This window comes from Oncorhynchus masou, chromosome 2, assembly GCF_036934945.1.
Source record: "Oncorhynchus masou masou isolate Uvic2021 chromosome 2, UVic_Omas_1.1, whole genome shotgun sequence".
Classification (NCBI taxonomy): Eukaryota; Metazoa; Chordata; class Actinopteri; order Salmoniformes; family Salmonidae; genus Oncorhynchus; species Oncorhynchus masou.
Genome location: NC_088213.1, coordinates 13,753,277 through 13,767,911, shown reverse-complemented (window position 1 = coordinate 13,767,911; position 14,635 = coordinate 13,753,277). Strand labels below are relative to the sequence as shown.

General features: G+C 43.4%; 1 protein-coding gene across 1 annotated transcript; it reads right to left on the bottom strand.

Annotated features, from left to right (window-relative positions):
- Positions 1–254: 254 nt before the first annotated feature.
- Positions 255–14,227, bottom strand: LOC135552569 (golgin subfamily B member 1-like). Its single transcript, XM_064984272.1, has 8 exons — positions 14,219–14,227; positions 13,921–14,003; positions 11,435–11,638; positions 10,350–10,599; positions 9,939–10,039; positions 9,484–9,597; positions 3,477–3,591; positions 255–1,562 (listed from the first exon to the last, which is right to left on the bottom strand). Exons 1-8 carry the CDS (start codon positions 14,225–14,227, stop codon positions 1,392–1,394), a joined length of 1,047 nt encoding a protein of 348 aa, XP_064840344.1. The 3' UTR covers positions 255–1,391.
- Positions 14,228–14,635: the final 408 nt, after the last annotated feature.

The following is a 14,635-nucleotide window of genomic DNA, read 5'->3' as shown; positions in this document are numbered from 1 at the left end:
GATAGATCCTATTACAAGGGAGTTAGATCCTATTACTACAGTTAGGGGTCCAGTTAGATCCTATTACTAGTGCAGTTAGATCTATTACTGAGGGCCAGTTAGATCCTATTACTAGGGTCAGTTAAGATCCTATTGCCAGTTAGATCCTATTACTAGGGGCCAGTTAGATCCTATTACTAGGGTCCAGATCAGTATTTCCTTATCAGGACACGTGGTCAGATAAAACTCCTGGCCCTACATTATGTTTAGATATCTTTGCTGAAGGAGAGAAGGGAAAAAACACCCCCTGATGAGAGTTTTAGTGCATAGCTTTGAATGCAGCAGCTATAGAATAGACCTTAGAATTGTGTGAAGGCCACCATCACCCAGTTATTACCCAGGAGACACCAGGGGGTGCCAAAGTGAACGTTGTGCCATGGCCTGGTCGTGCCAGGTTGAGCACACAGTGGGTTTGGTATTGGGGAGAAGGGTTGAGCAGCAGTGCAATTACATAGGCATCTTTGCAGAAATAGTACTATTGGCTTTTTCCACCCTTCTCTCCTGAAATACCGTATCTGTGTCTTGCCAGACATCAGCATCAGTCTGAGTGGGGCAGTTCCATCATGTTGTTGATGAATCATCTTAGACTTACACCAGTCTTTGTTCTCCAAGGTGAATCTAAATGAGGTTACAGTGGACTAGTGTTTATTTCTTGTACACGTGCAAATGAACACACACACCTGCGCACACAAATGTGTTTCAAAAACACACACACACACGTACGTACGCACGTCTTAGGCTAGCGTTCATGTAGAATGGATATGGCTTTCTGTTCCGTCTCAGGCTTTAACACATAACAGACAGGATCGAAACGGCACTTTCTCCTGAGACACTCCAAAGGCTGCGTCTTAATAGTCAATAACAGTCTTCTTCCTCTCGCCTCCGTCTGCACTGATCTGACAAAAAAATGGGTGAAAACAAGAAGGTAGGATCTAACCAAAGGACCCACTATCAGCTGTCCATTTTCTTTTCAGACCAGTGAGAACCAAGGAAGGAGGTGAGGAGAAGAAGCCACAAGACTTGAGACACACCCCAAAAGCCCTCACTCTTATGAAAACTCTGGATACTAGACAACAACCTGCAGCTTATTCTGAAAGGTGGAATAACATTCCAGGGGAAAAAGACATGGTTAACTACTTCGAAATGGAGTAGAACAGACATTCCTCTGTCGTGGAGGAAACGGGCCATGGTGCCTTGTCTACACATGACATTTGTATCTGCAATGTTAACACCCCAGCGTCAAGTGAACTACATAGAAAAACATTGTGCAGAACAAACTGTCTTTGTCATGGAGGAAACGTGCCTCAGTCTGATCTATAAATTATATTTCTATCTGCAACTTGTGATTGTTTTCACCCCACAGCACTAGAGGCGCCGGTGAGGCACATGAGGACAGCCACGTGCAGAATCAGCAGGTAGCCAAGGAAGAGGTAGCGCGAGCGGGCCCGTGATGTCAGCAGCTTGGAGCAGTACAGGCTCCGCCCCCGAAGCCAGCGCCTGCAGGCCAGCATCCCGCCTTTCACCTGGTTAGGGAGAGGGAGGGAGGGGAGGAGAGGGAGAGTCGTTCGTCAAACAGGCATTGGTAATCATATTGGTTATCATTGGTCATCATACATGTGATTGATGATTGGTGAGTCAAGAAGAACAGTCCTAGCCTGAGTGCCAGTCTGCTTGTGCCATCAACTCCTTGTCATGAGAAACACGTTTGCCTTGCAATGACAGTAATGGAGTTGGAAAGAGCACATAGTAGAATGAGGATGCACAGGTCAAAAAACACACGTTTCAGCTTGATTATTTTCACATTTGTTGAATTCAATATCTAAACCAGCACCAACATGATTTCTGCCTTTCTCCAGGGGTGCTGACAAGAGCACAAACAGATCTGGGACCAGGTAGTTCTGCATCGGTGGCGGCCGGTGCCGTTTAAGATTAGGAGGATGTGGTTGTTTTTTGGTGCATGGCCTTATTTATATTACATCATATTGGATGATGTCATTCATATTCTATTCACCCAGCTAAATGTAACATCCATAGGTTTAGGCTCCTACAAGATACTCAACTTTGCCGTATAAGTATCATGATGTTGCTACACCCTCCTAGCCTACAAATGAACGTTTATAACGTAGTTGCACAGGTCGAGAGACACATTTTGGTAATCAAAATGACAGACAGTGACACATTCAATGCAGCCTTGAACACACCTGCCTGCGTTTAGCTGATCTGGGGTGTAATCATTAGTCCAAACAGTTGCAAAATGGAAAAATAACTTTTCTTTGGAAAAATTCAGGTAAGTCTCTCCCCATTTCATTTGCTTCCATTTTTCTTTTTTGATATTTTTTTTTTTACCGTTTTCTCCCCAATTTCATGGTTTCCAATTGGTAGTTACAGTCCTGTCTCATCGCTGCAACTCCCGTGGGGACTCGGGAGAGGCGAAGGTCGATCCCTGCCGGCTAAACCCTCCCCTAACCCGGACGACGCTGGGCCAATTGTGGCTGCGACAGAGCCTGGACTCGAACCCAGAATCTCTAGTGTCACAGCTAGCACTGCGATGCAGTACCTTAGACCACTGCGCCACACAGGAGGCCCATATTTGCTTCCATTTATTAAAAAATGTTTTGAAACAGAATCGGCGGAATGAATACACCCGATCACACAGTTCACTTTCTTATCCACATACAGATTTATACATTTAAGTCATTTAGCAGACGCTCTTATCCAGAGCGACTTACAAATTGGTGAATTCACCTTCTGACATCCAGTGGAACAGCCACTTACAATAGTGCATCTAAATCATTTAAGGGGGGTGAGAAGGATTACCTATCCTATCCTAGGTATTCCTTGAAGAGGTGGGTTTCAGGTGTCTCCGGAAGGTGGTGATTGACGTCGTGAGGGAGTTTGTTCCACCATTGGGGGGCCAGAGCAGCGAACAGTTTTGACTGGGCTGAGCGGGAACTGTACTTCCTCAGTGGTAGGGAGGCGAGCAGGCCAGAGGTATCAAACACTTTCCTTCTGGCATCTACAGGCTCTCCTCCCCTCACCTTTTCCCTTCGCTTGTGGACTTCAGTGCACAACAGTGGTCTGTGACCAGGTGCAACAACAACAAAACGTCTCCAAGCCAAACCGCTACTCAGCCTTCATTATTGTCACCATATTAAGGTTAACATCAACCTAGAACTAACACGTTAGTAAACGCACAATCCAATCCATGTGTATAATCACACAAAACAGTGTACAGCAAGCAGTTTAGCAGTTACACCGACGGGCCACGGTGGCAAAAAAAATAAAAATGAATTGGATTGAGATGCAGCCCATGCAAAGAAACAGACATCCCTGGCTTCATCAGACCGATTTTAATGGGGACTTTTAAAATTATGCCAAATAACTTTCCACAGGTTTGCAAGACATCGACTAATTTAAGTTTTGTGAGTAACACTGACCTTGCGTGTGACCAGGGGTTCGTTGGGGTTGAGGATGAGGGCCTCCCACTCCTCCTCTGTATCCAGCTGGATGCTGAAGTCTCTCTGGGTCGTCCTGGATGGACTGGAGTCAACGCTGGAGAGGAAAGAGACGCCATTACTACTAAGTGTGTCTGTGAATTCAATTCATCGGCGGAATGAATACACCCGATCACACAGTTCACTTTCATAGTATCTACATACAGCATCAAATTACTTTATTCATGTGCTTCTGCAACAACAAGCAAAACTACCACAGTGACAACCATTCACATCATCATCAAATCATCATGAACCGTTACCAGCATGACAACTACTGACCGGTCTATTTAAAAAGCACCTGTGTCAGAAAGTAGGAACATGTGCGAAAGAGAAAGGGTCTATTCTCATTGATGAGAATTAAGAATCATTTTGAAAGATTCTCGAGTAGGAGCTAAGGGTCTATTCTTATTCACCAGAATTAAGGAGAATTTCTAGAGATTCTCGAGAGGTCTATTCTTATTCACCAGAATTGATTCTCTCGAGAGGTATTGAGGAGACATTACTGTAATGTAAAGTTAAGTATTTCTCACATCTCAAACGATACCTCCGGAGTTCACGCACAGCACTCACCCCACAGCTGCACCTCTAAGCAGGACAGTGTAAACAGCATTTTCAATGTATAGTTTATTGAGTTTTCACCTGAAACTGCAGTAACAGCCTGCTACATTCTGAAATGATCGCTGTATATTTAAGAAAGTGATGCTCAACAGTGTTTTTCCTCCCTTGGCTGCTCTGAGCCAACATCCAGGCAAGGAGCTGAATAACTCACTAGGGGATTTATCAAAGTATTCAGTCGCAATTTTGCATTTACCACATATAATAACTTACACGATATTGATAAAATGAAGCCTGGTTTGTTCAAAGGTGGCTTTAATATGCTGAAACTATACTTTTCGTATGAGAGGGGTAAACGTTAACGTTTGATATGCTAACGTTAATAGCTATTATAGCTGACTAGCTGTATTATTGTCTTACATTTTAGAAAACCTTTTTTATCCAGAGCGACTTACATGAGCAATTAGGGTTAAGGGCACACTAGCAGATTTCTTTCACCTAGTCGGCTCTGGGATTCGAACCAGCAAACGCCGGTTACCTGCACAACGCCCTTGACCGCTGGGCTACATGCTCCCCATTGCAAGCTACATCTTGCAAGCTAAGTTTAGCTAATATGCGTAAGAACGAGAAAAAAAAACTTGAATTGTCTGCACATGCTTGTGAATTGTTGCATTATTCAAGAGTGTGAAGTTTGTTGCATTATTCAAGAGTGTGATACGGTTTGGTTGCATTATTCAAGAGTGTGATACGGTTTGGTTGCATTATTCAAGAGTGTGATACGGTTTGGTTGCATTATTCAAGAGTGTGATACGGTTTGGTTGCATTATTCAAGAGTGTGATACGGTTTGGTTGCATTATTCAAGAGTGTGATACGGTTTGGTTGCATTATTCAAGAGTGTGATACGGTTTGGTTGCATTATTCAAGAGTGTGATACGGTTTGGTTGCATTATTCAAGAGTGTGATACGGTTTGGTTGCATTATTCAAGAGTGTGATACGGTTTGGTTGCATTATTCAAGAGTGTGATACGGTTTGGTTGCATTATTCAAAGTGTGATCTGGTTTGGTTGCATTATTCAAGAGTGTAATACGGTTTGGTTGCATTATTCAAGAGTGTGATACGGTTTTGGTTGCATTATTCAAGAGTGTGATCGGTTTGGTTGCATTATTCAAGAGTGTGATACGGTTTGGTTGCATTATTCAAAGTGTGATCTGGTTTGGTTGCATTATTCAAAGAGTGTGATCGGTTTGGTTGCATTATTCAAGAGTGTGATACGGTTTGGTTGCATTATTCAAGAGTGTGATACGGTTTGGTTGCATTATTCAAAGTGTGATACGGTTTGTTGCATTATTCAAGAGTGTGATACGGTTTGGTTGCATTATTCAAGAGTGTGATCTGGTTTGGTTGCATTATTCAAGAGTGTGATACGGTTTGGTTGCATTATTCAAGAGTGTAATACGGTTTGGTTGCATTATTCAAGAGTGTGATACGGTTTGGTTGCATTATTCAAGAGTGTGATCTGGTTTGGTTGCATTATTCAAGAGTGTAATACGGTTTGGTTGCATTATTCAAGTGTGATACGGTTTGGTTGCATTATTCAAGAGTGTGATACGGTTTGGTTGCATTATTCAAGAGTGTAATACGGTTTGGTTGCATTATTCAAGAGTGTGATACGGTTTGGTTGCATTATTCAAGAGTGTGATACTGGTTTGGTTGCATTATTCAAGAGTGTGATCTGGTTTGGTTGCATTATTCAAGAGTGTGATACGGTTTGGTTGCATTATTCAAAGTGTAATATTCAAGTGTGATCTGGTTTGGTTGCATTATTCAAGAGTGTGATACGGTTTGGTTGCATTATTCAAGAGTTGCATTATTAATGTGATACGGTTTGGTTGCATTATTCAAGAGTGTAATACGGTTTGGTTGCATTATTCAAGTGTGATACGGTTTGGTTGCATTATTCAAGAGTGTGCGGTTTGGTTGCATTATTCAAGAGTGTTTGTTTGTTGCATTATTCAAAGTGTGATACGGTTTGGTTGCATTATTCAATTTGGTTGAGTGTGATACGGTTTGGTTGCATTATTCAAGAGTGTAATACGGTTTGGTTGCATTATTCAAAGTGTAATACGGTTTGGTTGCATTATTCAAGAGTGTGATACGGTTTGGTTGCATTATTCAAGAGTGTGATACGGTTTGGTTGCATTATTCAAAGTGTGATACGGTTTGGTTGCATTATTCAAGAGTGTGATACGGTTTGGTTGCATTATTCAAGAGTGTGATACGGTTTGGTTGCATTATTCAAGAGTGTGATACGGTTTGGTTGCATTATTCAAAGTGTGACGGTTTGGTTGCATTATTCAAGAGTGTGATACGGTTTGGTTGCATTATTCAAGAGTGTAATACGGTTTGGTTGCATTATTCAAGAGTGTGATACTGGTTTGGTTGCATTATTCAAGAGTGTAATACGGTTTGGTTGCATTATTCAAGAGTGTAATACGGTTTGGTTGCATTATTCAAGAGTGTGATACGGTTTGGTTGCATTATTCAAGAGTGTGATATGGTTTGGTTGCATTATTCAAAACGGTTTGGTTGCATTATTCAAGAGTGTAATACGGTTTGGTTGCATTATTCAAGAGTGTGATACGGTTTGGTTGCATTATTCAAGAGTGTGATCGGTTTGCTTTGCATTATTCAAGAGTGTTTGGTTGCATTATTCAAGAGGTTTGTGCATTATTACGGTTTGGTTGCATTATTCAAGAGTGTGATACGGTTTGGTTGCATTATTCAAGAGTGTGATACTGGTTTGGTTGCATTATTCAAGAGTGTGATACGGTTTGGTTGCATTATTCAAGAGTGTGATACGGTTTGGTTGCATTATTCAAGAGTGTGATACGGTTTGGTTGCATTATTCAAGAGTGTGATACGGTTTGGTTGCATTATTCAAGAGTGTAATACGGTTTGGTTGCATTATTCAAGAGTGTGATACGGTTTGGTTGCATTATTCAAGAGTGTGATACGGTTTGGTTGCATTATTCAAGAGTGTACGGTTTGGTTGCATTATTCAAGAGTGTGATCGGTTTGGTTGCATTATTCAAGAGTGTGATACGGTTTGGTTGCATTATTCAAGAGTGTGATACGGTTTGGTTGCATTATTCAAGAGTGTGATACGGTTTGGTTGCATTATTCAAGAGTGTTTGGTTGCATATTCGGTTTGGTTGCATTATTCAAGAGTGTGATACGGTTTGGTTGCATTATTCAAGAGTGTAATACGGTTTGGTTGCATTATTCAAAGTGTAATACGGTTTGGTTGCATTATTCAAGAGTGTGATACGGTTTGGTTGCATTATTCAAGAGTGTGATACGGTTTGGTTGCATTATTCAAGAGTGTAATACGGTTTGGTTGCATTATTCAAGAGTGTGATACGGTTTGGTTGCATTATTCAAGAGTGTGATACGGTTTGGTTGCATTATTCAAGAGTGTGATACGGTTTGGTTGCATTATTCAAGAGTGTAATACGGTTTGGTTGCATTATTCAAGAGTGTGATACGGTTTGGTTGCATTATTCAAGAGTGTGATACGGTTTGGTTGCATTATTCAAAGTGTGATACTGGTTTGGTTGCATTATTCAAGAGTGTAATACGGTTTGGTTGCATTATTCAAGTGTGATACGGTTTGGTTGCATTATTCAAGAGTGTGATACGGTTTGGTTGCATTATTCAAGTGTGATACGGTTTGGTTGCATTATTCAAGAGTGTGATACGGTTTGGTTGCATTATTCAAGAGTGTGATACGGTTTGGTTGCATTATTCAAGAGTGTGATACGGTTTGGTTGCATTATTCAAGAGTGTGATACGGTTTGGTTGCATTATTTTGATACGGTTTGGTTGCATTATTCAAGAGTGTGATACGGTTTGGTTGCATTATTCAAGAGTGTGATCTGGTTTGGTTGCATTATTCATGAGTGTAATACGGTTTGGTTGCATTATTCAAGTGTGATACGGTTTGGTTGCATTATTCAAGAGTGTAATACGGTTTGGTTGCATTATTCAAGAGTGTGATACGGTTTGGTTGCATTATTCAAGAGTGTGATACGGTTTGGTTGCATTATTCAAGAGTGTAATACGGTTTGGTTGCATTATTCAAGAGCGTAGTTAATATATTTTAGAGGAAAAGTTGCTCGCATTGTTGAATAGTTTCAAAGCTTACTGGCTAGTCAGTGGCTACTGCCATACTGATATTTACAGAGAATTTGGAGCTGCAGAGCAAGAATGTCACGTTGCCAGTCTCAACGAGAGGTAAGGCAAGCTTGTAACGTAAATTGAAAAGTTGATGTACATATTATGTAAATTTAAATCTTGTCTTGCTCTCCTTAAATATTTGTCAATGAGAATAGCTTCTAAGTGAATTTGTGCATGTGTATTACACCATGCCCAAACCGGGCACATGCGCCATTGTGCGCAAACCAAAAATATTAATTTGGGGACAGGTCGAAAAGCATTAAACATTTATGGCAATTTATCTAGCGAGCTAGCAGTTACTAGCTAATTTGTCTTATTGAGCTAGCTTTCTGTTGCTCGCTAATTTGTCCTGGGATATAAACGTTGAGTTGTTATTTTACCTGAAATGCACAAGGTCCTCTACTCCGACAATTAATCCACACATAAAACGGTCAACCGAATTGTTTCTAGTCATCTATCCTCATTTCAGCCTTTTTCTTCTTTGGACTTTATATGGCGATTGGCATCTAATGTTCATAATAAGATGTATTACCACAACCAAACGACCGACCTCAGTTCATCTTTCAATCACCCACATGAGGAGATGGCATGTGGGTATATGCTTCTAAAACCCAATGAGGAGATGGGAGAGGCAGGACTTGCATTGCGTTCAGCGTTACAAATAGAAGAAACTTCTATTTTAGTGCCTGGTAACGCAGACGCTCTTTGGCGCGCACGAGCAGTGTGGGTGCAATGATTGAATAACGTTATTATTTTGCAGCGCACGCGTCCGGTTTGGGTAGCATGTTAGAATGTGAGAGACAGAGACAGAGTGGGTATGTTATTAATGGTCAAATTAAAGTTTATTAGCACATTTCCTGCCGTCTCCCCTAATGCCAGTGATGGTGTGGACATTAAAGGCTGTAGTGAACGTTGAGAATGCTGTGAGGCCAGGCTGCTGTTTGGCATGACAATGAGTTGGCATGGTAACTCAAACAGACTGTCACCCACACATAGTGTGAGAATAGCTGTGTGTGTGTGTGTGTGTGTGTCCAGTTGTGGCAAAATCTTTACCTATCCCAGTACTACAGAATACATATTGTCCTCCTCCTCAGACCAGACCCCTCCACTAGGCATGTCTCAACCCTGCATTAGTGTGTGTGTGTGCGTGTCACCTCTTGGCTCTGTCCTCAGCCAGTCCCAGAGCTTCCTCGGCTGCTTCCCTCCTGGTCCTCTCTTCAGCCAGACTCTCACTTAGCTGAACAACACTCTGCTCTACCTCCACCAGCCTGCAACACACACACACAATGTAGTCATTCTGACACTCCTTCATGCCAAACAGTCTGGCATCACGGTATTCTCAATGTTCACTATGAAACCGTATATATGAGAGGTCACTGATTGGTTGTTGATATATATGAAGACGGGCAGACTGTTGGGCTGACAGCAATGGTTGGCAAGAGCACAAACAGATCTGGAAACAGGCTAACCATGCATGGACACAGAGAGCGAGAAAAATGGGAGAGAAAGAAAGAGAGAATATAATAGAGAGAGAGAGCAAAACATACCAAGAAAGTGAGAGAGCGAGAGAGAGTTTGAGAGAGAGACAGACGAAGGGACAGAGAGTCACCTGGTCCTGAGCTCGCCGGCCTCCAGTGCTTCCATGTCTACCACAGCACTGCTCCTCTCCTGGGGAGCTCCCGGAGGCACTTCTACAGACATCACCCCCTGCTGGACGGGAGAGCAAACAGCAAGACATTTGAGCTGATTCACTTCAGTAGGATGAGCATGTGTCCAACGTTATATGCAAACATAAATATAGTAACCTACTGACACAGAGTACATCCAGGCTACTATTCATTAAAACACACACGGACAAGGATACACACACAGTCAGACACAGATACCAGACAAACACACTATAGTCATTCAGACACCAGACAAGCCTGAGGCACACACACACACACACACACACACACACACACACACACACACACACACACACACACACACACACACACACACACACACGACTTTCTACCTTTGCAAGGCCCTGGTGGTGCTGGTTAGGCAGGGCCTGGTTCTCCAGCCAATAGCAGCGGTTCTGGGTGTCTCTCAGCGTCTGAGACACTGCCCTCAGCTGGGCCGACACACCCCCTTTCTCCTCCACCACCTGCTGCAGCTGAGATAGGGAGATGAGGAGAGGACAGAGGAGCGGTTGGGAGGAGAGAAGATCTGTGTTGAGTATGGTGAACTTAGTGGAAACTGATTCAATACCTGTGCGTTGGTTTCTGTGTTCAGCACTTTGGTTGCAGAGCTGATTTGGGTTGTTTTGTGAGTGTGTGCGTGTTCAGTACCTTGGTTGCAGAGCTGATTTGGGTTGTTTTGTGAGTGTCTTCAGTACCTTGGTTGCAGAGCTGATTTGGGTTGTTTTGTGAGTGTGTGCGTGTGTGTTCAGTACCTTGGTTGCAGAGCTGATTTGGGTTGTTTTGTGAGTGTGTGCGTGCGTGTTCAGTACCTTGGTTGCAGAGCTGATTTGGGTTGTTTTGTGAGTGTGTGCGTGTTCAGTACCTTGGTTGCAGAGCTGATTTGGGTTGTTTTGTGAGTGTCTTCAGTACCTTGGTTGCAGAGCTGATTTGGGTTGTTTTGTGAGTGTGTGCGTGTGCGTGTGTGTTCAGTACCTTGGTTGCAGAGCTGATTTGGGTTGTTTTGTGAGTGTGTGCGTGTGTGTTCAGTACATTGGTTGCAGAGCTGATTTGGGTTGTTTTGTGAGTACGTGCGTGTTCAGTACCTTGGTGCAGAGCTAATTTGGGTTGTTTTGTGAGTGTGTGCGTTCAGTACCTTGGTTGCAGAGCTGATTTGGGTTGTTTTGTGAGTGTGTGCGTGTGTGTTCAGTACCTTGTTCATTTGGGTTGTTTTGTACCTTGGTTGCAGAGCTGATTTGGTTGTTGTGCGTTTGTTCAGTACCTTGGTTGCAGAGCTGATTTGGGTTGTTTTGTGTGTGTTCAGTACCTTGGTTGCAGAGCTGATTTGGGTTGTTTTGTGAGTGTGTGCGTGTGTGTTCAGTACCTTGGTTGCAGAGCTGATTTGGGTTGTTTTGTGAGTGCGTGCGTGCGTGTTCAGTACCTGGCGTTGAGCTGCTGGCAGTGTAGATCTCTCTGCTGGATCTCATAGAGGCAGCGCTGCAGGTGACTCTGCAGCTGAGTTCTCTCCGCCTGGAGCTGGGTCAGTGACGGGTCATCAGACACATCCTTCCCCACCAGGGCCATGGTCTCCTTCCTCTCCCCAGCCAGACGCTGGCACTCAGCCTGCAGCCTGCTACTCTCAGACCTGGGGAAGAACAGAGGTCAGAGGTCATTGCATCAACACTTGAGTGACCCACTGGTGGACCCAGTCAGTAGTGTGGTTTCTTCAGTAGCCTCTGTTTAGTAGCGGACAATCCATCTATTTGTATGGCTGTAGTAAGCAGTGAACCACTACTGGGCAAACCAAGGAACACACATGGAGGCGTGGGTCAGGGGAGATTCCAAATCCACTTCAAACACAGTCAATATAAGAGGTGTATTGAAAATACCTTTTTTTTTCAATTCTCTAACAAATGGAATTCAGACCTGGTTTGTATTGGAGATGGGATTGGCAGGAGATCTAGCAGCTGAAGGGGATTGTCACCATGTGACAACTCATATAGTGCTTGACCATGGGGACCTGCCAGGGCATGTGAGCGAGTGGGGGTTGGGAGAACTCTGTGTGGGTGGGGAGACAACCTGAAGGGACACCATGAGGACAGATAGATGGGCTGTCACCTGCTGGTGAGCTAAAGACTGTCTGGTGCAGCAACACAGTTTCCACTCTGGTAACTAGATGCCATCTGTTGCATAACAATTATATAATTTGCTATTTTTTTGTGAAATGTGAAGCGGGGCCTTTGTTCACCATTTACACTCAGGGGAATTGGCATATATGAACAGGGCCAAATTGTCATTTTTCTAACAGAAAATAATATGAGAAGCATAGGGCTATGTACAATCATGGTAGCAGTTGAAAGAGAACACCTTGGAGATTATGGGGAAATGATCAGAACAAAGGTGAGGAGACAACATTTCATCTGACAAGACCGAATCCAAAAATAAACTTGTTCATTTTATGTGATTTTTACATTTACTCTACTTTTCACAGCATCTGTATACATTTGGTAACATGATAACAATATTCACGCAACATTTGGGGTAATTGCAACATAAGACAATAAAATGACAAGTGAGAGGTCTGACTGGTGTCTCCATGAGGCCTCACACCTCTCCAAACTGTGGGTTTGAGTGAGAGGTCTGACTGGTGTCTCCATGAGGCCTCACACCTCTCCAAACTGTGGGTTTGAATGAGAGGTCTGACTGGTGTCTCCATGAGGCCACACACCTCTCCAAACTGTGGGTTTGAGTGAGAGGTCTGACTGGTGTCTCCATGAGGCCTCACACCTCTCCAAACTGTGGGTTTGAGTGAGAGGTCTGACTGGTGTCTCCATGAGGCCACACACCTCTCCAAACTGTGGGTTTGAGTGAGAGGTCTGACTGGTGTCTCCATGAGATCACACACCTCTCCAAACTGTGGGTTTGAGTGAGAGGTCTGACTGGTGTCTCCATGAGATCACGCACCTCTCCAAACTGTGGGTTTGAGTGAGAGGTCTGACTGGTGTCTCCATGAGATCACGCACCTCTCCAAACTGTGGGTTTGAGTGAGAGGTCTGACTGGTGTCTCCATGAGGCCACACACCTCTCCAAACTGTGGGTTTGAGTGAGAGGTCTGACTGATGTCTCCATGAGGCATTCACACACCTCTCCAAACTGTGGGTTTGAGTGAGAGGTCTGACTGATGTCTCCATGAGGCCTCACACCTCTCCAAACTGTGCACAGTTCCTAAGTAATTTCAATACATGTATTACTCAAAGAAAGAGCCTTCAAGCTGTGCAATTGAGGAAGTTACATAATACCTCTGTCTGTCTCCTTCAATAATAAAGGTTAAGTAAATACAAAAATATATATTTAAAATAAAAGAAAAGTGAAGCAAGTTTTTTGTTTGGAACACAGCCCTGCATCCCCACCATTACACAATTACTGTCTCGGTCAGGTGGGCCTGCTCATTCTATTGCCAACACTACTAGCCATGTTCTAAAAAACGATTATTATACCATGTTAGGATTTCACAAGGTACTTCAGAGAAACACACACATTTCGATGAGCAAAGAATGGAGTCGTGAGGGCATTCAGGTGCGTGTTCCACTGCACATTTTCTTCACAATAAAGCAAACATTCTGTTTGGAACAACCCAGGGTATGATGCCACGTCATCCTCGTAATTCTACATCAAACAGAGATCATACATTTCCATACTGTGAATTTTGAAATGTGAAGTGCACATTTGGAGTGTGTGTGTGTGGTTTGCTTGTATTACATCAAAGACATATTTATTATAATCCTCGACGTCTCATCTTTCAGAACACATTGAGTGCTTTCGATTTACAGCATTGACCTCACCAATGTGCAAAAGTAACCAAATTGGCAGAAGTAATACAATTTAAATGGCCAACTGAAATCTTTGTAGGTGCAGTTAGGATCTTACCTCAGTTCAGCCAGCTCTGCCTGGTACCCGCTGACTGCTGCTTCAGTCTGCAGTTTGAAGGCCTGTGCCTGCTGCAAGGCCCTCTGACAAAACAAAGCCACAGCTCATCCATCCTCTGTCTCGTCATCCTTCAGGAATAGACAAAACAAACCACTCAGAGACACAAAGCCATGACAATGCACATTGAGGAGACTCATTTGACTGGTCCCCTGCACACTTCACAAAAAATGACAGGTAGATTGCATTCCTGTGCAACACAAACAGAGCTTTTTTGGTCATGCTGTCAGGAAGCACACACCAAAGCCATGACAGGTAGATTAGCTTTTTGACTGGTCCCCTGCATGCTGCAGGAAGTTCACACACCAAAGCCATGACAGGTAGATTAGCTTTTTGACTGGTCCCCTGCATGCTGTCAGGAAGTTCACACCAAAGCCATGACAGGTAGATTAGCTTTTTGACTGGTCCCCTGCATGCTGTCAGGAAGTGCACACACCAAAGCCATGACAGGTAGATTAGCTTTTTGACTGGTCCCCTGCATGCTGTCAGGAAGTGCACACACCAAAGCCATGACAGGGAGATTAGCTTTTTGACTGGTCCCCTGCATGCTGTCAGGAAGTTCACACACCAAAGCCATGACAGGTAGATTAGCTTTTTGACTGGTCCCCTGCATGTTCACACACTGCCATGACAGGTAGATTAGCTTTTGAAGCTGTCA